Genomic DNA, 25,916 nt, shown 5'->3' with positions numbered 1-25,916 from the left:
TACCGTCCATTTTTAGAGCAGACTTCACTAAAGATTGATCTGCCACATAGTTCAATTGCAAATGTATCCACTTTCAAAAAGTTAAGGATTCTTTCGTTTATGAAAAGTGAGTCCTAGTTATTTCGATTACTCCTAGGTAACGATACATACGTTCATTGATTGTGTTCTCTGAGGTTGGAAAACTGTTCATGAGAAGGTAATGTCACTCACCTGGCTTTTACTTTTCATGGCTAAGTTGGAGCCGATTTCAGTTATCTTTCTTTAAGATATTTGCATCTTGAAGACACAAATACTATAACAGGATCATTAGGTTAGGTCAGTCTTGGTTTCTAGTATGAGCAGTCAGCTTTCTGATTGCATTTCAGTGAGTCAGTTTTAAGTACTGAACTTAAATTCACATCTCCAGGTATACTCTTGAGTAGGTATCTTTGTAGATCTGGGGTACCCGAAATCGTAGCTGATGGCCAGACTGTCACATATGGAATGTAGGCAGTTGGGTGCAATTAGCAATTCACGTAACTAGTACAGTCTTGAAAACTGGACATTTGTTCTAACTGTGGTAGCAACCATACTTTGAACTAAAGGGTGCAGTTTGTAACAACTTCTTTGGCATCAGTCATGCAGTAAATACAGTAGCAAAATCAGAATACTGACTTTAAATAAGTTTTTATTGCTGTATTGACTGTCTCATTGGAACAGTAGTTTAATAGTGTATAATTTGTTCCATTAATACAAGGGAACATACCTGACCACCATACTGACTGAAGCACGTTACCTTGGGGAAAAAATGTTTTTTAGGCTTGGAGGATTTCTTTCTTCGATCCATTAACTGTCTTGCTGCCATCAAACTCACAGAATTTAAGATCTTATTGCACCAGCAACCAATATTTAAAACATCAATTTTATACAGGTTTGTACCAAATGAGATTACAACATGCTGTGGAACTACATGTGTACAGTGAAAGCAAGGAGGATTATTTTTGAGCTTTATTTAGCCTAGGAATAGAGTTTAAAGAATTTGTGACTTCAGCCTTAAACTTAAATGGTAAATGGTCTGGATTTGAATACAAGAGTTTTTTCAAATGTCTTTTACTGCTTGTTAACAGGATTTACTTTTCTCATTATTATCTTTTGGTCTGTTTTCATTTCATGTAGGGTTCTTGTTTGCTGTTCTTACGTTTCATAGCCCTTTATGTGGAAGTGTATACATGTCTTATTTCAAGTCTTATTTCAAAAGTACTTAAGTAATTTGAAATTACGTCTGACCTTTGTTTTGCTCCTTATACAGCATCATTTGCAGAAGTAATCAAATTGGTCATTTACCATGTCATGAATGCTACTTAGTTAAACATCGCAACAGATAGGCCCAAGTTGCAGCTTCTCTGCTTTAAGTGATCATTATGAAACTTTCCAAAAGGATACACTTCCAAGTGGTGGTAGATGTTTTCTAAACTAGTGATATGCTGTTTATGAATCTTAAGAAAGCTGTATTACTATTCTGGAGTATTGTACTGAAGTCTTGTTACTGTCAGTTTTTCCTTTTCTTTAGTACTGTCTTGGCAGCTTTTGAAATGTTTGAAGTAGTAATTAAACTTATATTTTGTGATTACTTTTTGCTTGGTTTATAGTAAGAGTCCTTTCTCCTATACAGGAGGCATTTTTGAAGTGGTTCGATTTTCTTAGAATGGCCATGATTTTGCAATCTGCCTGCTACCAAGGAGCTTTAAAAGCTTAAAAGATTATTAATTGAAATGTATTCTATCAATTAAAACAATTCCCTGTACCTAGTTAGCTTATCGATCATTTTTTTTTTAATAAAAGCTGTAGAATAGGCTGTTCTGAAGTTTACAGTGTATGTTCTGCTGTTTATACCAGCTATGCAAGATGACATAAACAGTTGTTAAGGCAGTTTGCTATATACAAGCCGACTAGAAATGCTGTTAATGCACTGCCCCAGCATGGTAGATTAAAATGTCTTAAGTGCAGCAATGTTTATTCAGCCAAGAAGTCACATATTTATAGCACAAATGTAGTAACATTCTTGAGACAGCTGTACAAAATGGAAGTATTCTGTTCATGTGACTTGTTAATGTTCAGTAAAGGCTAAAGTAACAAGAACTTCAGTGGAGGCTTATGTTTCCACAAATGCCCTCTCTCCAAGCAAATGACTTACTGGCTTGCAGCCTTCTCTTAGTTTCAAATCTCTTGTCACTACAAAGAAATAAAAATCATAGCAAGTTATTAAGTTTATACTAGGGTAACTTGTCAAACTAACAAAATTGCCTGTTAAGAGGAGAAGGTGGTGAGGTATAGCTAAAGTACTGCCTCTATATAGTGTAAGAGAAGTTAAGAAAGCTGGTTCAAAAGCACCTATCTTGACTTACTGGCCAGAGTTTGAAATTTGAAACATTATCTGAGATTTGAAACATCATGAAGATGATTAGGGGATTGGAGTATGTGTCATACAGGAGGCTGAGAGCTGCAATTGTTCAGACTGGCGAAGAGAAAGCTCGGGAGGATTGATCTTTGTGTACAAATACCAGGTGGGGGAGAGGAGGTGGTGGAGTGTATAAAGAAGGTGGACGAAGACTCTTGGTGGTGCCCATTTACAGGACAACCTAGAATATAGGTTTTACTTAAACATAAAATGTCTTAAATTGCAAAAGTGGTCATACACTGGATCAGCTGAAAACATCAGAGAAGTGGTGGAGTACCCATTCTTGGAGATACTCAAAACCTGACTGGATATGGCCCTGACACCCTGCTGTAGCAGACTCTGCTTTAAGCAGGGGGCTTGCACTACACCATCTTTTAAGATTCCTTGCAGTCTTAACTACTCTGTGATTCTATAATCTGCCACTCAATTTACTTATTGCAAGTGTGACCACCTCTAACCTTGAACTCATGTTAATACAAAAATCCCCAATGCCAATGTATTCATATTCTGGCTTCTGAAGTATCTTGAAAGTTTTCTTTGAAAGTTTCCTTCTTACAATATTAAGAGGTTGGAGTGCCCTCATAAACCAGAGAAAGATTGTAAGGCTTTAATTTGATGTGGAATTTGTGTTAAAAAGCTCCTTGGCATGAAGTACTATTTAAGAGTCGGAGTATTAAGTAGGCAAGTATGTTTATTTGTAGTCATAGATTGTGCTGAATTTGTCTGCTACCAAATTGTTGACACGAATATTACTGATGCAGTTATATAAATCACCAAAAGCTTCCAGTTTAGAAGCAGCTTTTGTTTCTTGTATTTCAAAGACACAAGCTAAACATATATTGATCAGTTGATGCTTGTGATCTTTAGTTTTTCTTGAATGCCACCAAAATAGCTACAAGTAGGATCAGGACTGTCATACCTTTCTCAAATTTCACATCTTAAAACCCCTTCATATATTTAAACTTATGAAACTATTCTCCTCTTACCTAGAACTACAGTTCTGAACTCTCCAGCCCTTATTCTTTCCATTAATGCAGCCATGGAGGCAGAGGGGAGAAAGATGTTGAGGTAATGATGGAGTAGGAAATAGCCCATGCTTCCGTAAAGGCAAGTATCAAACTGCGTGTTTAATTTCTGATGTCAGACTGCAGGAAGATTCTAGCTGCATTCATCCAGCTCTTCTGCTTTCCCAGAAGCAGAGTACAAGTTAATATATTCTTCTATACCTTCAGCTATTACAGTAGGACATCATGTGAGACAGTGGTTGTATTTCCTATCACTAGAAATGTAAGCTGAATTAAGAATTTATACAATATATCTAAGCCAGGAAACTGCTACTGTAAAAACACCACTAAAGTTCAGATCAAATCCATACCACATTAGCAAAACATGAAAATTGCATCCTTTTATTTGGACAGCATTCAGCTGAACAAACATACTAAATACAAAAACCCGAGCAGTTGTTTATGGCATCTTTAAGTTCTTTACCAGCTGGTGGGGGTCAACATTCTTGAATGGTTGAAGATTCCAGAGATCTTGCAAACTTGTTGAAACTCCACTGATTTTGCAGGAGCCCATGTCCAGTGTTTAGTATCAAACACAACTTAAACAAGCAGAACTGCATTAATGCAGCCATCGTTTTCTGGATTGTTTGTTACCTGTGCATATTTCCCTGGAGAGAAAAGGGAATTAAATGTCCATGTTTGCAAGTGCAGTCCATGTGTCTCTTTTAAGGGAATTCCTGTTACAAACCTGAAACGCATTTTGAAAGCTAAATCTTATCTTTGCTGAGCTGCAAACTTAGGTTCCCAAAATATTTTATTTAGGCTGTTTTTTATGAATGGATCATTTAGAGTTCTGGGTAGATGGGGCGGGGACGGTAAACCAACACAGGTTCTGCTACTGTCCAAGTCAACCTCTCTGCTGACCCTTCACAGCCTGGTCCTATGAAGATGCTTCTACCTGGAACTTCCATTGAAAACATTATAATTGTTCATAGTTACAAGGTTACGTCTTTATACACTTGCAGCATTGCTTAGTGTGAGACACAGGCAAACAAGCAGAATATTTATTCTGAACTTCCCTTAATTTGAAAGTGTGAATGGAAAGCCTAAGATTAACACTTAAAGCTTGCATTTTTAGAGCTGCATAGGCTTGGGCCGTAGCTGAAACAACTGCTAACACCTAGCAAAGATCGTATGACTATAGGCTGTGGGCTCAATGATACACCAGGCAACAAAGACCTAAAAACATACAAAAGTACTTACCCCATATAACTTTGCCCCCTTGTGTCACGAGGCCCAGCTCACTCACGTTCACCTCAATGATGGTACCCTTGGTAATTACACCAAGTGTGGTATACAAAGGAGAAGAAGGATTCTTTTTTACACCAAGGATAGGTAGGCAAAAAGTAGCTTTAAGTTCAGGATGCGTCACGTGTGCCTTCTTGAAACGTAAGCCCTGTTGCGTAAGGAATGTTAGAATGAGTTAGTATTTGTTTTAAGGCCTCATGACTAATCTTAGTTTAATTTATATTCTCAGTTTCCTATGTTTTGAGATACTGGTAAGAATGAAATGAGTTAGTACATAGAATGCTGTCTGCTTACTATGTAAGACCAGATTTACTCAAAAAACGGATCAATAACAAGATAAAGTTATCCACATATGTTTTCAGAACGACCATTTTCAGTCGTAGTATAAGAATAATGCTTGCTATCTCAGATGGTTTCTGTTCCATTAAGAAATGGGGTAGTTATGGTAATGCATTTAAGAGTGCTACAGGGTTTTAAGACTAAAAATTTTTTCCTTCTTATAAAGCTGAAAAATCTTTTTCACATGCTGTAAAATATGAAATGCCCATCTCTTATAACACTATCTAGTGACCTGTGCTTTGTAAAGGGTACTTCACCATTAAATATCAGAAAATCTTTCATGATATTAAAAATCTAGTCTTCCATGTAAGACCATAAAAATAGTAATGAGGTATGATCCAACAGGCAGCCTGCATAGTGATTCTGATTCCTGTGAGAAAACAGGAACAGGTACTTTAGAAGACCTTTAGAAGACAGTGTCTTGGTGAATCAGTTTTTTTTCTCCTGTACACCACCAGGCTGCTAGAGCCCCGGCACTGTTCTGCAGGTGTGTAAGAAAAGGTCAGGCTGGAGACACAGCATTTCCCTTGTGTACAGTCACGACTGTGCTTCAAGCTTACTTAACAAGCCAAACTGAAGGAATTCTGGAAGAGAGATGGCTTTTACAGCTGACAGAACCATAGCAGCTTGAAAAAGAAGCCTCCAACTTTAAAAGCTATTCAGTGTGTCTTTGCTAACAGCCTTCTGTGCTAATTTGAGAGCTTGCAGCTTTGACTTACTGGCATCACCTGAGTTAGGGGAGTATGAGCAGAGGTATTTCAGCATAGGCTGTGGCTGCAGGGGCATCTCCCTACCCTCAGGTTATCAGAAGTTTAGATTTCTGCAAGGGAACTAATAGAAGTGTTCTACATCAACAGTAATCAAGTGCATTATCATAGAAGAAAGCTTCCTCCCACAGGAACTCAAAGCAGTAAGTCAAAGAATTAAACATGTTTTAAGGCTCAAGGACATTACCATTGGTCGAATGAATCGCTCATATTTAGGAGGCTTCCTGGTAAAGCCATCTCCAACAAAGCAAACTTTTGTGACCATTCTCTTCCAGGCCTTCTTCTTTCTCTTTCCTGTACGAATCACTTTTAAAACTTCAGTTTCTCCTTGTGCACGGACCTTTGGGACAGGAACTTCCCATTTCCCCTAGAACAGTCAACAGTCTTAGGTTGCTAAATGAAGGAATAACCAAAGAATTAAAAAAAACAACCCTAAAGCGTAGTGGTAGACCAGACTTTTTATACAACTCATAGCCAATTTATTTTAATCAGCATTTAAAGTTATTAATGTTGTGATACTGCATACACTTACTTTTCAGTTGCTCAATATTTCAGGTTTTACTTAGACATTTCTTATAGGCTGTAAGTCACCTGAGTATCAGCCACGCAAAGTGGTCACTGTCACAAGTAATTCTAAGTATCTGAATTTTAATACAATTACTTACGGCTTTTTCTTTTCTTTTCTGTTTGATCATGTTAGATAGAACCTTAGCCCGGGATTGGCCCTCTCTGTCCAGCAGGTATGCTGGTACAGCTCCTTTAGGTGTTTTTTCATCGTTCTTTTTCTTTGCATTTCTCTTTTCGTGCATTTTAATGCTGCAATGAAAGAAAAACAGTATCAAAATAGGGAAAAAAAACCACACTTATTTTTAGATATAAATTTAGCTTGTGCCAGCTGAAAATTTCAAGAGACATTTGTAAAGAAGTGCGTATGTATACTTAAGGAATAATCCTAAATTCTTTTCATGGTAAAAGAGTAATTTCATGTAATGTAACAACTGACAGGCTCCACAGTGCATAAAAGCCTGTCTATTCCTGTTAAGACTGAAACATAAGATACACATTTTATGAAGGAATTTCTGAATCACTTAAAGCAAGCAGCCAAGTACTTTGAGAGATTGCAGCCTTCCTCTCCAAGAAAAAATAACAAATTGCTCCTCAGATTGGATAGCAGTGCTTGCAAATCTGAGGCATATATGTGCATAGGAGTTGTGTTTTTTCATTTTGAGGCCATATGGGGAGGGGGGAGAAGATGTACAAACTAGTTAACAAATCCAACACCTTTACAAATAGCAGAGGAAAATTACTGTCTACACTTGGAAAACTAGCAAAGCAACATGGTGGATAGTTACTGAGTTCATTAGAAATAATTAATATTGCTAACAGCTTAAATTTCAGTTTCTAATAACAGTTAATAATAATTTTTCAGGAAAATGCATCTGTTTATCTATGCCTGATACTGTAGTTTATCCTGTAAAACCAGCCTCATGTTCTGATGAAATACTGTCCATGTTACTGTATGTTTTGTATTAACACTGCTAGAAAACGGCCTGCTGCCTATTGCTGTAGTAATGTACAGCACTTGATATAAACCCAAGTAAATGCATTCATATTTTTGTCTTAACTACATTAGTCAGTGCTATTGCTATTTAACACCTATCTTAAAGAATGCTTTTACGAGCAGAACTGTTAACATCCACTGACAAGAGTGGAAACCTGAAATGTCTTCAATGTGGCAAAACCCACTCTCTTCTACAACCTGAGCACCATTTAAAAATACACCAAGTAACAGGTACTGGTTCTTAGTTACGCTATTACTGTCCCGCCTCATCCTTCAAATGCTAGGATGCCCGTACGGCGCCACAGAGGCTGGTACTCACGTTTTCTTCATCTGTATCTTCTCGGCATGCCGCTGCTTGTGGTAGAGCTTGGCCTTCAGCCCAATCATCTTCTTGGCCTTCCGGGACCGCTCGTGAGCCTCGCGGCCCTCCTTCTTCCTCCTCTTCTCGTGGTAGTCCAGGCGGTACCCATACCGCTTGCGGTGCAGCTCGATGTACTCGTTCTGCGGCTGTGGGCACAAGGCAGCGCGGTGAGCGAAGACCGGGCGGCCGAGCTGATCCCGCACCCTCGCCGAGACCCGGCGCCGCTGCGACACGCGGAGGAGCCCGAGGAGGCCGCGGCCTGGCGGCGGCACCCTCAGCGCAGGGCGGCGGAGCCAGCTCGGCCACCTTCACCCCTGGCCCGTCGCGCCCGGTGGCCGCCGTCCCTCCCCACCCAGCCGCCCCAGCTCCCACCATGGCTCTGCCCCTCCCGCCACGCCGAGCTCTCCGTCCGGCAGCTTCCTCCGCAGCGGAAAGGCCGGGCCGGAGGGGAAGCGGCCCCGGCTGGAAACGCTCCTCAGCGGAGCTTTGGTTCCTCCTGGCGGAGAAGCGGCTTGCGGCCCCCGAGGGCTAAGAGCCCGAGTTGTCAGGGCCAGAGGAGAGGGAAAGGGAGCGGCGGAGGCCGGAGCAGCGCTGTCTGCAGATTGGGCCTGTCGGGTCAGGGCAGGAGGACGGAACCGTAGGAGGGCGGTTGGGTGGCGGGGAAAGGAAAGAGGAGCGCGCCTTCCGGCGGTATGGAGGCTGTTCCGGCCGGGAGTGGGCGCGCGCAGCAAGCCCAGCCCTGGCCGTGTTAAAGGCGCTTCGGCCGGAGGCAGGGCCCTGCGGACTGACGCGGCCGGGAGCGACTTGTCGGTGTGCGGAGCGCAGCGGGACAGCGGCCGCCCGGCTCGGCGGCGGGCGAGGGGCAGCCTGAGGGCACGGCTGCCGTCCGGCCCCGCGGGTCAGCGCCCTGCGGCTGCGGCTCTGGAGATCGAGTGTGTTGTGGCTCGTAAGGTAAGGTGGGGGTGCAACTGGACATTATACTAGGATAGACTCCACAACTCGTTAAAGTAGGCATGCTTTTATTCAGCTCTGAGGCGCATGGGGAATAGCTCCTCCAAAGGCATGAGCACCTCAGCATCGTTTCCCCTTTGCGTTTATCCTCTGAAGTTATACATAGGCATGAGGTTGCACAACACGCCTATACCTATTCGTGTCTTATCCCCGCTTTGTATTATAATGAGCTGAGAAGTCCTTTGCGCCTGCGCAGTGCCTCCTAATAATCGTGGGTGATGGTCTCAAGATGAAGTAAATGAGTCTTTCTCGACCCTGAACTTCTCATCTCCAGTCGTTACGTATGCTCCCCGGAGGCTTGGTCATTGTCCAAAGCGCAGAGCCAATTTCAGCAGGCCTGGGCGTCCAAAGGATGGGAACCAAGTCACGGTCCCTGCCTCTTAACAATAGCCATGTCCTTACGACTTGTTCTAGCATACACGGCGAGTACAGTAAGCGTGAACGAGCAGTAACATTGTCAGACAAGTGGCTTAATCCTAACCCCCCTGTATATTGGTTAACCCTTTGCATCGGATATTGGTCTTTTCCAAAATAAGCAGCAGCCAGCTAGGAATGCGGCTGAAGCTGCTGGTTTTGGGCTCTGTATCACAGTGGCTTGGGCAATGTTTAAAAACTTACGGTGGTTAATATTTGGCTTTTTTTTTTTTTTTTATGTCCCAAATAGGTAGTTTTCCTTGCCCATCGTCTGTTCCTTCTAGATCAGAAGAGCTGTTTGCACTTCACAGATTTGTAACCCATACTCTGGAGTTTATCTGAGTGTGAGTGTGAACTCTTGATGTTAATTTTTCTGCTTTACTGTTTGCTAATTTCTTTATGACACATATTTAGTGTTGGTGGACATGCTTTTATGCTGCATTTTTAAGGCTTAATGATGTAGATCAATAATTACTTAAAATCTGTTAGACTTTTACAGATGATAACATCTATTTAATCTGCAGAGCAGTAACCTGAAGAACAGTAACATGATACAACTTAAAAAACAGTGAAATTTTATATTTGATATATATGGAAGTAATACAGTTACCCATTTCTTGTCATAAACATTTTGTATAATGTTTACTTATCTTGGCAGGGAACAGCTTTAGAAACAGGAGCCAGGATGTTAAGAATTACAAGGAAATTTTCAGTGAACACATTGAAGTCATCAAGTTTATGCAGTGAGGTAAACTTTTTTCCCAAATTTTGATGTTTAATCTGTGAGCAAACAAAATACTTAGGTTAGTCTGAGTAAACTGCAAACAGAATTTATAATTTCATGTTGGAATTAGGTGTGACAGAAGTCAGAGGGTAGAAGTTGAATTTGTAACTTTTCTGTAAACTTTTCTAGTTATCTGTGATTTTGACTACCTCACATTTGTCATTGTTAAGTTTATATTATTTACATAAATAATTAGACCTATTTAAAATATTGTGGCTACCAGCATGTTTTGATGCTATCATAGATTTTTACTAGACTTGCAAAATAATGTTGGGATTGGACTTGGTTTAAATCTCAGTGCTACTGCCTTCATGCTTCTGCTTCCAAATATCTGGTATTTTAAGCTTATCTAAGTAGCCAGCAAGAGTATCCAATCCTATAGATGTTTAGGGTTTTTTAGTTTATTTTTCTACAGGCAAATATGTAGCTACGAAGTAACATTTATAATGATAAATATTCTGTATGATTTTTTTCTCTCTTTTAAGCACACATATTTCAGGAACACAAAAATGGGAGTCATAAGTGTGGTACAGCAAAACTGCTGTCTAAGAAGCTACAGTTCTCCACCAGGTATAAGTTTAAATTATTTTCTTAATAGTAAGTGTTACTCAACAAATGAGTAAGAATACTTTCTGTATTGTGTTTTATTGAATTCTTCCGGTCATTATCTATAGAATTTGGTGTATGAAGCACAATGAAAGCAGTTAAAAGGTTTAAGGACGGAAGTGTTTTGTATTGCTACTCTTTTCTCAGATGTATGGTATAAAGCTTTTAGAAAATAATAATACAGAAAGATACAGATATATAAGAAGTCAGGTCAGTTTTGAAGTGTGCTGGAACTCCTGTCCAGTTGCCTGGAGTACTAATCAGTTATCAAGTAACTGATGATAACCAGCATCTTGGGCAAGGGGACAAAGACAGGAACCTGATTAAATGGAATTTTTACGTTATCATTAATGTATTTTCTTTTCAGGATAAAAGAAAGTAAAAAGAATAAGATACTTGGAAAACAAAAATTCAGTTAAAAGGGATTTTTTCTATTTTTTGAGTAACTACACTGAGAATGAATGGAAATGAATTGATAGAAGCTAGTGTTAGAGTAAGGGGCTTCTTTTTCCGCACTTTCTTTACTTCAAGGTGGAGATGGGAAGAAAATATTGGTTACTGGTGGGTAACCAGCTTATTTAAAAACAAAATGTTAATGAATTCAGCACTGTGTATCTTAGCAAAAGCTTTTAACCTACAGTCACAGACCTGAGAAGACTTACTCTTAATAGCTAATGTCAGCACAGTCTCAGTTGCCATGTATTACTGTTTCTCTGTAGTTGTTTCTGCAATGTCATTGCTGCCTACTGTATTTATGTTCTGTTTTGCTGTGCTGAGTATCTCAGTGTGTCACATGGAGGCAGAGCTTCATTCCATACACAAGAAGGTATCATGATTTAGGCAAGCAAGAAATGTGCAATGTACTAATGTGTTATTTTATGGGCTATTTTAGAAACTGGAGGGAAAAAGGAAGTGTTATTTGCAGGTTTTATTTAGGGCCGTGGTAGGTGTTGGTGAATTTCCAGCCTGATACCATGCTTCTCCTAAGATCAGTCTTTCTCCTCATCAAAGTGTTAACCTTTAAGATGCCTTGTTAATGTCTTTCTGGTAAGAGGGATGATCTATTGTATATGGTGAAGGAATGTTAGTTTAAATATTGTTGAGTTCAGTTTGATGTACTAAAGATAAAGTAGCAGGACACCTTTCTGAAACGCCACTTAAATGATTTAAGTCACTGAATTATGGATTAGTCTCATAAAAACATAGCCTGTCTGTGACGTTTCAAAGACGGACTCCAGTTCTGGTGAAATCTGAAGACCTTTATTTCGCATCTCGCATCCCTTTTATAGTCTACTAAGTGCTAAGCAGTAACTTTCCACTCTTTTACTCCCTTATCATCCCAATTTAGCAAAACTACTGTTTGGTCTGTCTTTGAGATGCACATCCTGCTTTATCTTGCAAACCACCTGCTTTGTTTTGCTAACTGATCTTTACTCTTGATTGTTCTCTTTACAGTTCCCAAGGTTTAGGCCAGACCAGGGCATTAACACCTGGTGTTTTCTTCACTGTTCCCTAGGCTTAATCTGGACCAGGGCGATAACGCCTGGATCCATTTTGTTAGCTATTTCTATCCCACCACCCACATCTGACAGCTGATTTTCCAACTAAATAGCGTGTGAGAAAGGAAATACATTTTAAGAAAACACTAATGTAAAACGCACTCCCATGTTTTCTTAGCGTAGGTCAGTTTGTGTTTTCTTCTGAAGGATTATGCTGTCTAGCTTCAGCGTTTGAAGGAGAAATGACTTTTGAAATTTGCTTATAGCTGGTTCAGATGAATGTCAGCATTACAGTTGTTGAACTGTGACAAGTTTTGTTATTGCTCCTGCAGAGTAAGATTTTGCTGTGCTGGTGGTACTGTTAGGTGTTGGCTTTTTCCTATTGTTTCTGAATTACAACTGTTTTGAAGAGTTTTGTTGTTTTGGTTTTTTTTTTTTTGTAAGAGCAAGAGAGCAATTTGTTGAAAATATGTATCTGTAGAAATTTGAATCTGAATCTTTGTTTTAGCAAGTTTTTAGGAGCTTTCTTAAATATATTTAATTTTGTTAGAATGATTTCTGCATTGAGATAAGTCTTAAAAATTGTTGTCTTATTTGTCTCTAGGAGATGTTAAGTCTCTGCGTTCTGTTATTAATCCTCATATATCCAGGTACGTCAAGCTGGCTTCTTTTTTGGGTATAACTGGCAGTCAGAGCAATTGATGTGATGAAAACTCATAGGTTGTTGCTATGCCTATCACCTGCATAGTTCAAGTGCATGTTCTACATTGAAGTTAGTATTTATTTACCTTACTCTTCTGACATTTCAACACGGAGTGGTTGTTGGTGTCAAAGGGGTCTTGGACTGCCTCTTTTTTACATTATCAGAACCAGAACTGGGCTCTTAGGGAAGCTCCAAATCCATGATGGGTGCAGGAAGCTGAACAAGGGGTAAGGGATGTTGGGGGATCTAGACAATGGCTGTGGGCAGGGAACTTTGTGTTCATGGGATCACTCAGCTGTGTTAGATGAGGGCCTTAGTAAGGAGGCCAAGGTAATTAGAGGGTGAGCTGCCAAAGGAATGGCTTGGGGGTGAATTTCTCTTAGAAGACTATTACTGTCCTGAAGGCGAATTCAGCTAGCATTAACAGTGATTATGGGGGCTGATGGCAAGCCTGTGATGGAGGGAAGTAGTGAAGCAACTTTGGAAGTTGCTGGTGAGTAAAGGGTGTGTATATGATGGATTGTTTCAGGCATCAAGGGTTAGTGGTTGGAATAGAGGAGATGGTGGAGGGGCTGCTTCTATTTCAGAAAGTACACTGTCTCAAATATGCAGCAGAAGAAAAATGTTAATCTGGTGTGCTATTCTAAGTGAATATTAATTGCTTATGCAGATAACAATATCACGGAATAAAAAATTGCCACAGTAAAAGCAATGTTTTTGTTTTATGCAGAATCCGAAACATTGGCATTATGGCCCACATTGATGCAGGGAAGACTACCACAACAGAGAGAATGCTGTATTATTCTGGATACATAAGAACCCTTGGAGGTTAGAAATACTTTCTGAATGTCATTTAATAGTATACAGTAACTTGCAGTGCAGTTAGAGGTTACTGGTAAGAGTATGTTCCAGAGTTGTGCTGGAATATAATGAGATGCTAATACACATTTCATTATGTTCAAAGGCAGTTGTACTTTGAGAGATCATAGGTTCATATTTTACTTTTGTTGGACTGTGTTTTATTCAACATATAATTAGAGGATCTCCTTGTTTTACTTGATGCTCATCACCTGTTCTGGTAAGCTGTTTTTTCAGTTCTGGTTTGACTTGTAAAGAAACTAGACTAACAAAAAGTAGCCATTCCTGTTGAAAGCCACAGCACAGGAAGAATTCCTTGCATCAGCAATTCTCACAAAGTTCTTCAAGATTGGAAGAGTCACACAAGTCTCCATTTGTGCTACTTTTTGGCCTTTTAAATATAATTCCGCATTTTCTACTGTGTATGGGAATGGTAGATGTTAGGCTTATGGAGCAGTTGAACTTGGTGGTCTGTTTCCTGCTTGTTTAAAAATGTGGAACTGCTTCTTTTTTATAAAAAATCCCAAAACAACCCCTTCCACACACACAAAAAAAACCCACCAAAAAAAAAAACCCAAAACCAACAGAACCACAACCTCCTCTTTGTTCTGGGTGTCGTGGGAGGGCGGAATTCCAGTTAAATTTAGTTTTAACTTAATTACCTTTTAATTAATAAATTTCAAGATGTAAGTCACATTCCATACAATGAGTGCAGCTGGTTTGGGTTGGGTTTTTTTTGGTTTGGTTTGTTTGTTTGTCTGGGTTTTTTTTGTTGTTTTTTTTTGGTGTGTGTTTGTTTTGTTTTGTTTTGTTTTTGTTTGTTTTTTTTTTTTCGTGGGTTTTTTGGTTTGGGTTGTTTTGGGGTTTTTTAGCTGTAGTTTGTTCATGTTTTTGGATTTCACTTTAGTGTGGTGTTACTAGGATTAAGAACAATGAAAACGTTGCTGGAATTGCTTGCCTTTAACTTAGAGAGCGTTTGTTCCCTGGGAAGGGAGCCTGCTTAAATTAGCTGACATGACCATTTTTTGGAAAAGGCTAGTTTTCATCATTTGTACATATATAAAAGGGATAGCATTTCCAAATCTCTCTTGGCATCTGATCAGGTGACAATTTCAGGTTTTGGATTATTTATCTACCAGCTATAATCCTGCTTTCTGTTCATAGATGTTGATGATGGGGATACAGTGACAGATTTTATGGTACAGGAGCGAGAACGTGGTATTACCATTCAGTCCGCTGCTGTTACGTTCGACTGGAAGGACTACAGAATCAACTTGATTGACACCCCAGGTACTGCACTTCAGCAGTACACGTATTATTAGGGAAGAGTAGATTAGGTGGGTTGTTGTAGAGTGTCTTAGTTTTAAATATGGTGCAATATTTAATTGGTTTGATTGCATCAGTAAAAAGGCCTATACTGAGCTCCATTCAGCTTTGGCTAATTATTGTTTAATGGTGCCTAATCGAGCTTCTTCAAGGTGAGGTCAGACGTTTCCACATTAAATTGCTCTCAGTTCTGAGATTGCAATGTAACAGTCTTGTGTCTTTCAAGGACTGATGGTAGATTTCTCTGCAAATGAAGACAGGGCTGTTTTGATATGATTAAATTGCAAATGTAATCACCTGTTGATGTTACCAGTTTGAATTATGATGGTATAAAAGGAAGTTTGTTTATTAGGTCACGTGGACTTTACAGTGGAAGTTGAGCGTTGTTTAAGAGTGCTGGATGGAGCAGTAGCGGTATTTGATGCTTCAGCTGGTGTTGAGGTAAAAATAATCCATTTTTGTGTTTTTGTTTGTTTTTTCTAATGATTTAGACCGAAATAATAATAGTACAGAGATGTTGCTCTGCATTATCTCTTTTGATGCTTTGATCAAAGTTCAGCTTCAGGAAGCTGTGCTTTTTATTTAAAGTCCTTCAGTGTAGCGGTATTTCCATGTTAATAAGGGACAACTAAATGGAATTTGCATTAATATCTGGTGAGATGGTTATTTTGTTGCTGTGCTGTGCAGACATTGAGGTGAATGCTTCTTGCTAACTCCACCAGTGGAAAGAAATTAATACCTGTTCATTTCTCATTTTCAGTTGTCATGTAGAAAATAAAATAATTTTCATAGAGAATTTCTCACTCCCCAGTGGCCTATTCAACATGCCCTTTGAGGTGTAGTACGGAAAGGGTGGAGACAGGCTGGAATTTGACATTATAGCATGGGATATTTGAGTAGTTCAGTCCTATACATAAGTTACATGTTGTAAAATTGCTGTGTTCCATGGGAGATGCCTTTTTTCTTGATGAGGGAACTCTTCTTGATAGTGTGAATCACATGGTTTAACTTGCTATTGGAAAGCATTTAGGTGCCATCATATGTGAACCTGAGCTGCGTAACAGCACCTGCACCCAACAACAAACCAATTAGATCTGCTGTGTTTTTTCTGAAACTGTGTAGGAAATTCTTGCACAATTTCCATGTATTGGTAAGAGACTGTTTTTGAATCTGAACTGATTTTCATATATGCCTGTTTTAACTTTAAAACAAAAGTGTGTATCTTAAATAGCTCAGCAGTACACAAATTACTAGCCAAAACCACAGCAATTTTTACTGTTGTTTGTGTAGCCACAGAAATGCTTGTCTGTGTATGCTTAAGTAGCTTATCAATAAAGCCTTAGTCTCTACATTACTGAGTTCTTTCCATATTTATCCATTGTAAGGCTTAGTTTCTCTCCATGTTCCCTTCCCATATGCCTGTGTGCCCTTAGCAAGGGAGGGGGAGTAGTGATAGCTGAGAGATGAGATGAGACAAAGCTGCTTGTGGAGTTCATCTGTGCTGCTGGATGTGGGGTTGTTGCAGCACTTTCAGCACAGTTTCCTCCTGTACTCTGAACTTAGCCCCTCAGCGATACTGGCGAGTGTATAGTTCAGCTGTCAGCACTAATGTTTCCATTTTGCCTTTTGCTTTAGGCCCAAACTCTGACAGTGTGGAGACAAGCAGATAAACATCAGATACCACGAATATGCTTTTTGAACAAGATGGACAAAAGCAGGGCAAGGTATTTGGACAGTTACTTTAATCATTGCTAAAAATCTTGTAAGAGAATGCATCTAATCCAGTTAAAGTTTTTCTGTTAAACGTAGAGTAAGGCAATTATATTTACTATATGTATCTTTGGTTACACAGATGCATATTTTTATGGTCATTTTTGCAGTAAATAAGGAATGATAAACTGATTTTTCTATGTTTTGTGTAACTTAGTATCTTTTTTTTACGTAGTTTTACATATGCTGTTGAGAGTATCAAACAAAAGTTGAAGACAAAACCTTTGCTTTTACAGGTAAGCTTAGATATTAAATGCTTACTTGCTATCTTTTGAATAGGCCTCCTTTCTTAGTGCTTTGCAGCTGTCTAAAATCTCCACTCTATTTGCAGTTGCCCATTGGGGAAGCCAAGACCTTCAGAGGACTGGTTGATGTGGTCACTAAGGAACAAATAATTTGGAAACCTACTTCTGATTTGGATGATGGAAAATATTTTGAGCAAAAGCTGCTGCTGGAAGCTGATGATCCCAACCTGTTCCAAGAAGTCCAGGATGCCAGAAATACTTTAATAGAACAAGTAAAGTTCTAAAGTAAATGCGTAATATATTTACACCCGTTATTTAGACCAGTAACAAAAATAGCGTAGAAGGGACCTTTGGAGGTGTCTCCTGACCTGCTCAAAGCAGGCCTAACTTCAGTGCTAGATCAGGTTTCTCAGGTCTTCTTGAGTTGAGTTTTCACATCCCTAAGGATGATCATTGCAAGCTGTCTAAGCAGCCTTCCCCGTGCTTGATCATTCTTGTAGCAGAACATCATTTCTTTTTATCCAGTGGGAATTTACCATGTTGCAACCTGTGACAGTGACACTTTTCTTTTCCTTGTGTACATGTGAGAAGACTCTGGCTCTGTTTTTCTGGCCCACCACCCCACCATTACAAGTAGTAAGAGGCAGCATTTGCATCCTGCCTTAGCCTCTCCAAGTTAGAGAGACCCATCTCTCTGGGCCTCTGGCTGCAATCCAGCCACCTGGGTGCTTTTCCACTGGACTTGCTGCAGTTTGTCAGTCTCTTTTGTGCTGGGGACCCTAAAAGCTGACAATGTTTCAGATGCAGCTTCACAAGTGCATGGTAGAGGGTACTAACCTTTTGCCCTGATCCACTGGCCATGCTTTTGGTGCTGCAGCCTGGTGGTCAGTTAGCCTTTGTCACTGAAAGCTGCTGCCTCATGCTCACTTGTCCATCAGGACCTTCTGGTTGACTTCTGCAGAGCTGTTTCCTAGTTGATCCCTGCTGTGTATCAATACAGTGTTTGATCAATTGCTGTCGTAGCCACTAGAGGGGGCAAAATGCCTTCCTGCATGTAGCTTGTCCTTGGCCTATGACGCTGCAAAGGAGTAGTTTTATTTGTCAGCCTTGGCGGTACAGTTTGAAAACACAGGTGAGCTCTTAGACCTACAAGCCTTTGATATGAGGGGTGTTAAAATGCCCTGAAAGCTTGTCTGTTTTTGTCCAGCTCACAGAGGTTACTTGCTGCTTACTTCAGACTTTGCCCTGTTTGCGGATGTGAAATACATTCAGTTGTACCCTGCATAGCTGTCACTGTATGGCTGCAGGTTTTTCTCGGTTTCAGGGAGAACAAACATTCTCACTCCCACTGATGTTTTGCCTGACAGCAGCTTTCAAATTCATTCCCCCATCCCCATACTTTCTTGGAACCTTCATTCCCATATTTTTCTATGGTTTGAGTATATGATCTATGATGTCTTTAAAGGCTTCGTTCCTGCTCTTTTTAGCTATATATACTGAACAACTGAGATTTGTGACTTGTCTGTGAGACTGCTGTATGCCAAATAAAGAACTATTCTGTTGAAGGTTGCAGATCTGGATGATGAATTTGCTGAACTGGTTCTAGGAGAATACAGTGAAAATTTGGACTTAATACCAGCTGACAAGGTAATTTTTACATTATTTACATTATTCGTAAAAAAGTTTTTGCTGGTTCTTATCCTGAAGGGCTTTTTTTTTAATTCCTCTGGTACATGCAGCTGATGATTTTGCAGATGTGCATTTTTATCAACAAAAAAAGAAATTGCATCAGCTTTTGTAGTGAATTTACAGCACTGAATTTAGGAAAATACAGTCAAGCTTACTACTTTAATTTTTTTACAGTAATGCAATAACTGTGATTCTTAGACATGCTAGGCACAATGTTAAAAATAGGGTACCTTTGTTCAGGAGTGGTGGCTGCTTGGTTGTGTGGTTATTTTGTCTGTTGTTTTTTTTTTTAAAGTTAAACTGCTGCAAAAGAGTTTAGGGAAAGGTGAATGGAATTTCCAGGTGGACTCAGTGCAGTACATGTCTGAGCTGCTGACTTTTACTAACAAAAGTAGCATCTTGGCTTCTGTGAATGGTTAGATCTTCAGACACTGCATGTTGAAAGTGGTGAGGTACAACATTCTGAATTAAAAGGACTGTTAGAACAGGAACAGGTGCAGATCTGCATGAAATGTTTAGAAACCTGAACAATTTGGTTTGTGGTTTGCAGCTCATTAAAAGCAGTAACAGGAGTTTGGATGAGTGCTGTTGTATTTGCAGGCACGGTTTTTAACTTTTGGGGATTTGTTAGCAATATCTGATAGCTGGAATGTAGTTTAAGGGTAAACTGTAGTTCACGTTAACAGAAACTAATTCTTTTTTTGCAGTTACAGTCTGCTATCCGCAGAGTCACGCTAGCTCAGAAAGCAGTACCTGTACTCTGTGGCAGTGCACTGAAGAACAAAGGAGTGCAGCCGTTACTGGATGCTGTTACTATGTACCTGCCTGCACCTAATGAGCGTTCATATGAGTTTCTGTAAGTAGAGGGAGGAAAGGAGGGTCAGGAAAAAGCATAAATAGCATAGTAGGAAAGCATAAAAGGAGAAAATGAAAAATATTAACAAAGCATCCATATCTTTAAAAATGTTTACTGGTCTGTTTATTAAATAACAGTAGAGATGTGCAGATATAAAAAACACACCTGACTAATGACCCTTCTTTGCTCAGTTTTACTGGAATTGTGTGCATTTATCTCCAGTTATCAAACTTGCACTTTGGAGTTCTAAAGTCTATTTTTAATCTCAGTATACTGCCATTTTACGAAACTGGGGTCTAGGAATCATCTTTAGTACTGGCTGAGCCACATGATATTTTGTGTATCTTGCTGGAGCTGAAATTGCTTAGGTTAATGTTTTTTAGTATAAATTATGATTTTTTTATTAATCCTGCCTCTGTTACAGTAAGAAACCTGTTGCTTCTTAAATGAGTGGAAATATAGGTAAATGTGAGTTTGAGTGGATTAATCCTACTTTTTTATATTGCAGACAATGGTACAAGGATGACCTATGTGCCCTAGCATTTAAAGTTCTCCATGATAAATGTCGTGGACCGCTAGTTTTCATTCGTGTTTACTCAGGTTCACTGAAACCTCAGTCAGCTGTTTATAATATTAACAAGAGTTGCACGTGAGTAAGACAGAGGTGTGACTTAATGTAGCCTTCAAACGTCTGTTAGAAGTCCCATGTAATACAAGAATTTCATTTTCAGGGAGAGAATGAGCCGGCTGCTCCTGCCTTTTGCTGATCAGCAAATTGAAATACCATCACTAATGCCTGGCAACATTGCCCTTACTGTTGGGTTGAAACAGGTAATGGAAAATACTGATTATGTTAAGGGAGCTTGTTTCACTAGTGTCCTTTCTACTTCTGTGGTGGTTTATCTCAGAAGTGTTCATGATTATTGTGACTTATGTAAACTTGCTTTATTTGAAGTACTTGTACATGTACTTCCCCCTAAAATGTAATATTACAATGTACAAATGTCAGTAATTGACCTCAGAGATGCGGTACTGATTATGTGGAAAGGAATGAAAACTCAAGTTGTGTTTTAGTGGGGTTCTGATCTTCGATGTATATTGTAGCTCTTCAAATACATTGTAATGCCATGGAGAGATCTCTGGGGAAGGAGGGTGATGTTAAAATAAGTTACTCAAAAGCAACAGTTTGAGTTCAAGTAAGTTTGTTTCAAGTTTGCTTCTGTTAGTTTAGCAATTCGGTGTTTTGTTGTCTGAACAGGCTGCATAGATCTCATCTGCACAGATTTTTTTTTAATGTAATCAACTTTGTCATGCGTAAGCAGATTTTAATTTAGCAGTGCTGTTCTTTGTGGCTTTGTATCTTGACTGGTAAGTTAGACTTTAAAGTGCAGTGAACTGTGCAAGGAAAGGTTAGTCTAAATTTGATCACAGATTTTCCTCTTCCAGATTATTTTAGTTATTTGAAGAGTAATTGTTTACAATAATTGTTCATTAATAAGTGTATAAGTGGAGTTTAGCACAAGTGGTTTTGAGGAAGAGAAAGGGTCAGGGTTTGTGGTTTTAGTTTGTGGGGGAGGGGTGTTGTTTGGGAGTTTTTGTTTTGTTTTTCCATATTCCCTCCTCTCCCCATCCTGTGTCTGTTGGGTGACTGAGCGTTGATCTGTAGAGTGCCACTGGAGATACCATAGTGTCATCAAAGGCTTCAGCGGTAGCTGCAGCACGCCAAGCTGAAAGGGATGCTGGGGGAGAGAAAAGATCTAGCAGTAACATAGAGAGCCTTCTGCTGGCAGGCGTGGAGATCCCTGACCCCGTCTTCTTCTGTACAATTGAACCTCCTTCAATGGCCAAACAACAAGGTACAACATAGCTACCTAGGAATATGATAAGATATTCTACAAATGAGGTACTCGAGCATAACCATATTCTCACCTGCTTGACATGAATGGGTTGCGCAAATTTATCAGTCTGTGATCCAGTAAGGCCCTGTTTGGTGTCCTGCACAGATGGTATATTTTAGATCATGGTTGTCCATATCCTGGACATGTCCATATACTATTGCCATGTCAAGCAGTACTAGTACTTTTCTAGATTTTGTGTCTAGAAAAATAGTAGTTCTTCATTCTGACAGAAGAGATTGAAGCACTTTCATTTCCTACTGTCATGCTTAGTTAGTTGACAATTTTTCTTATCTGTAAATAGGGAGCAGTACTTTTTACTGACTTGATCAAGCACAGGCTCCATTCTTTCTTCATACAAGTACAAAATACCACTCCAAAAATAGCATTTTCAATGGTCAAATGAAAGTACTCCTTAGCATGCAATTAATTTGTTGGGAGAGAATCAGAATTTGCAAGTTGTTTGTAATTTGAGCTGACTTTGCCGAAATCTATGCTTCTCTAGTGTCCTTTGGATTTTTTCTGAGAATAAGATTTGACCTTATGAGAAAGTGATGTTTATACATTCATTGTGATTCTCAAATTACCGAAGTCTCTGTAGACATAATGTTTGATATTTATGTACAGATTTGGATAATGCATTGAGCTGCCTTCAGCGTGAAGATCCAAGCTTAAAAGTGAAGCTAGATCCTGACACAGGACAAGTAAGATGAAACTTCTATTGCCTGCCTTTAACCAAGCTTTATTTTGGAACTGTCAAGACTGCTCTTCAGTTAGTTCATTTACATACTCAGGTTTTCTTGAATAGAAAGGACTTGCTGTTCATAACATGTATTTACAAAGTTCTGTGCATCAGACTAAAATGGAGCCTTGTCCACTAGTCCTTTACCGAGAAGAGGAAGTTATCCTGTGCTCTGCGTGTTTGTGACAGCTCTGTATTTTAAAAAAGCATGAATTACTATTGAATAACCTTTTTTGTAGTGGTCACAGTGGTGGTAATAACCCTGTCACTTACATGGTGTTTATGTCAGATGATCTAAAGCAGTCCTGTTTTCTCTGTAGGCACCTTGGCATTAGAAATATTTCTGAGAGACTATTACCAGCATGCAAGTCCTTGTGTAAAGAGTTTATATTAAAACCTGAGTTTTGCATGGTTTTCCTCTTCTCTCTTAACTCTCTTATTAGACTGTTCTTTGTGGCATGGGAGAACTGCACATAGAGATCATTCATGACCGAATCAAACGTGAATATGGAATTGAGACTTATTTGGGACCTCTTCAAATAGCGTACAGAGAAACAATCCTAAATGCTGCCCAAGCTACAGGTAAAACAAGTGAATGGAAGGAACATCTTTTTTCTGGTTCTGGCACTTTATGCCATACTTTACATGCTCTTATGAGTAACTGTCAGATGAATTTTATGTATTAGTGTTGTTTCCAAATGGCTGTTTCATGTTTTTTTTTCTTTCTTCTCCCCCCAACGCTCCCAGATGTATTGGACAAAACAGTAGGAGATAAACGACATTTTGTAACTGCAGAGTTAGAGGTGAGGCCTAGGTTAGGGGAGAGAGCAACCACAAAACCTGCCATTGAGTATGCTGTGGGTGTCATTGAAGAACTGCCCAAAGAAGTCCAGGGAGCTATAGAAAACGGAATCACAAATTCATGCATTCAAGGTAAAGAAAGTTTTATGACAGCTATATTGGTCTGACATTTCTGTAAGAAGCAATTTATTACGTTTCTAGGAGGAAAGACTCCTTGGTAGCTTGAAAACTAACAGGTAGTAGCACTAGATGGAAAGGAAAATGGTATTTCCTTTACTACAAAAATTGCCAAACATTTTTTCCCTGTGCCAGGAATGGAAGACAGCATGCCTTTGGTTTTATGGTTGATTTCTTCTCAGTCACTCAACACTGAATTTGGGGTTCTTTTGGTTTGCTTTTTAATCTGGTGTAAGAGATAAGGTGTTTACTTTATGATATCATGTAAACCACAGTGATGTAACAGAAATAGTTTGAGATCAACATGTACATACCACAATGTAATAAAATTACTGATTTTTTTTTTTTTTTAATTTTCAAATATGTTAAATCTGGTACAATAAAAAGCCTTACCTAATTGCAAAGTATAGGTTTTCTAGAGGACTAAAAGCATCCTTTATGTTTGATTAAAAATAGAAAGCATTTAAGAAATTGTGGCCAAGGAACTCTCCCTTATAGCAAAATTACTATGCAGTGAATTGATAAACAAGAATGCCTCTATAAGAAGCGGCATGAGGAGGTTTTTTCCAGTATTGCTGTGTTGAGTTGGAAAGCATGTCTCATCTCTGGTTGTAGAATGATTCTCGACTGTGTGCTTTTTTTGTGCTTCCTGAAGACACTTCAGGATTGTGCCATCTCCAGCCTAAAATTCATGCCATTAAGTACTTAAAAAGCCCATAAATAAATAAAATAGATCTGGCCATGTTCTCTGTAGGGAAAAAACTCTTATGCTTTTTCTCAGATGTGGTTCAGGCCTCCCATCCAGTCTAATACAGGTTTTTGGTATGGTTGAGAGTCCTGGGCTGGAGGGAGATAACCTACTCTGTAATTCATCCCTTATAATTGAGTTAACCCTGCAGTTAAAAAAAGTTTTTTTTCTTTCTTGTGATCCCTACCCCCCCCCCCCCCCCCCCCTTCTTTTTTCCCTAGGTCCTTTGCTTGGATTCCCAGTTCAGGATATAGATGTGACAGTGCAATCACTGACACTGCATCCTGACACCTCCCATACAATGCTATCAGCCTGTGTCTCCCGTTGCATGCAAAAGGTACAGTGAAACTGTAAGCTGCTGCAGAAGATGGCAGATGCCATCTGTACGATGCTGCAGCATGATATACTACTGGGAAAATATGTATCTGGTAATTGTTGTTCTCTGACAGTGAAATGCCCTCACCAGTGCCTTCACAGCTTTTGAAAGTGGGAGGCAGTGTTAGCTCTAGTTATACAAGTACTTATTTAAAAAAAAAAAAAATCAAACTACCACAAACGGCTTCAGTGTAACTCTCCTTCTGTCCATGTAGGCTTTGAAAAAAGCTGGTATTCAAATACTGGAGCCCTTAATGAACCTAGAAATCACAGTAAGTGAAGATCACCTCAGTGCAGCACTTGCTGACCTTGCACAACGGAGAGGTAGTGTTCAGGAAATCCAGAGTCGTCAGGATAATAGAGTTGTGGTTGCTACTGTTCCACTAGCAGAAATGATGGTATGTAATTTTCTTACTAAAGGTAAAACACAAATCTGGTCTTTTTTTATATTCTTAAAAATAATTAGGATTCAGTTCACTATTCCTGTTGTTATGGGTGAAGAAGTTTGAAATGTTTTTTAAAGTAAAGTATTTTAGTTACTGAAGGTCTGAAGCAAGCGCCCACAAATGGAGTACTGTTTTTGTGCCTGATTCAGGTTGTTAAACCAGCACGTTTTCAATTGTAAGTCAGAGAATTAGTAAATAGTACTGAAACAGGTTTTACAGAGAACAGTTTTTTTTGTAAGTGTATTAGATTGACTCATTAATATATTGCGCTTTTAATACACTAATATTAAACAAATTAACTTACTAGTATGTTGCAGTATACTTCTGTCTTTCTCTCACCTAAGCATCTTTTGTGCTAACTTACCTTCCCATTATCCTAACCTGAGCGATGTATATTCTCCATTTTGTCCAGGGCTACTCAACAGTTTTGCGTTCTCTAACATCAGGCTCAGCAACCTTCACTTTGGAGCTTGCCAGTTACCAAGCCCTGAACAGTCAAGAACAAAGTGCACTGCTTCAGAGGAGGATGGGGTTGGTGTGACTGCTTTACTCTGTAGAACAATAAAGGTATTTTCTGTCCTCCCTCTTAAATATTTTCAGAAGCCTGTTTATATACTCCAGTATGTTCTTGTGAGACCAGCTGGTTGTGGTGAATGATGAATTAGCAGCCTTGTGAACAGACTGTGCTTTTAAATGTCCAAGGAAGGTTTCAAAAGACTATGTTCTTCTAGTACAGCCTTGTAATTGCAAAGCAGCTGAACCAGATATGCAACCACAATTTGCTGCTTTGCAGATTCTTATCTTGCAGATACCTGTAATGAGAAGTGATGCAAATCCTTTTCACAGAAGTGAGCATTAAGTGCACCTTAATATGCCATTAGGACTGTGTATTTACTGGAGTTAAGTAAAGCTCCTGAAGTTTACTTACTTCAGTGTAAGTCTCAAGTCATACCCCTGTAAGTGAAATAACTACAGTTTTGGCAGTCTGTATCTTGACTTGTCTTCAGTTGAAAAAAATACCATTAAAAAGCATTTTAAACTGTACAACTGTAAGTGCTGCTTCCTATATTGTTAGAAACAAATTTGAACCAGAGTTCAGGACTGGGTGTAACTTCTACCCAAGTTTGCTTTAGCAAGTAAATGGAAAGGGTGTTTCTGCAAATTCAGTAACACCTGTGCAAAAAAATACAAGAA

General features: G+C 39.2%; 2 protein-coding genes across 2 annotated transcripts; one reads left to right on the top strand and one right to left on the bottom strand.

Moving 5' to 3' along the window:
- Positions 1–3,827: 3,827 nt before the first annotated feature.
- On the bottom strand, positions 3,828–8,082 carry NSA2 (NSA2 ribosome biogenesis factor; the record flags this gene model as incomplete). Its single annotated transcript, XM_057406146.1, has 5 exons — positions 3,828–4,109; positions 4,705–4,897; positions 6,043–6,222; positions 6,521–6,671; positions 7,736–8,082. Coding segments are annotated over 5 exons (939 nt in total), but the record flags the coding sequence as incomplete, so codon positions are not given.
- Positions 8,083–9,440: 1,358 nt separating this feature from the next.
- GFM2 (GTP dependent ribosome recycling factor mitochondrial 2) lies at positions 9,441–25,324 on the top strand. Its single transcript, XM_057406126.1, has 21 exons — positions 9,441–9,546; positions 9,861–9,950; positions 10,472–10,556; positions 12,696–12,741; positions 13,525–13,622; positions 14,817–14,942; positions 15,331–15,419; positions 16,614–16,702; positions 16,924–16,984; positions 17,080–17,265; positions 18,560–18,640; positions 19,390–19,538; positions 20,047–20,187; positions 20,270–20,369; positions 21,205–21,394; positions 22,061–22,137; positions 22,619–22,757; positions 22,923–23,108; positions 24,123–24,238; positions 24,492–24,674; positions 25,135–25,324. Exons 2-21 carry the CDS (start codon positions 9,888–9,890, stop codon positions 25,261–25,263), a joined length of 2,334 nt encoding a protein of 777 aa, XP_057262109.1. The 5' UTR covers positions 9,441–9,546; positions 9,861–9,887; the 3' UTR covers positions 25,264–25,324.
- Positions 25,325–25,916: the final 592 nt, after the last annotated feature.

Source organism: Pezoporus wallicus, unplaced genomic scaffold, assembly GCF_028554395.1.
Source record: "Pezoporus wallicus isolate ANWC-B61680 ecotype Strahan unplaced genomic scaffold, APGP_CSIRO_Pwel_v1 contig_7506, whole genome shotgun sequence".
Taxonomy (NCBI): domain Eukaryota; kingdom Metazoa; phylum Chordata; class Aves; order Psittaciformes; family Psittacidae; genus Pezoporus; species Pezoporus wallicus.
This window is presented reverse-complemented; position numbering and strand designations above follow the sequence as displayed.

Bases quoted from the DNA above. Each gene is read 5' to 3' on its own strand.
- GFM2 (XM_057406126.1), top strand. From the start codon at position 9,888: ATGTTAAGAATTACAAGGAAATTTTCAGTGAACACATTGAAGTCATCA. The intron at 14,943-15,330 runs GTACTGCACTTC...TTTGTTTATTAG, and splicing joins CAACTTGATTGACACCCCAG to GTCACGTGGACTTTACAGTG. The intron at 19,539-20,046 runs GTAAGTAGAGGG...TTTATATTGCAG, and splicing joins GAGCGTTCATATGAGTTTCT to ACAATGGTACAAGGATGACC.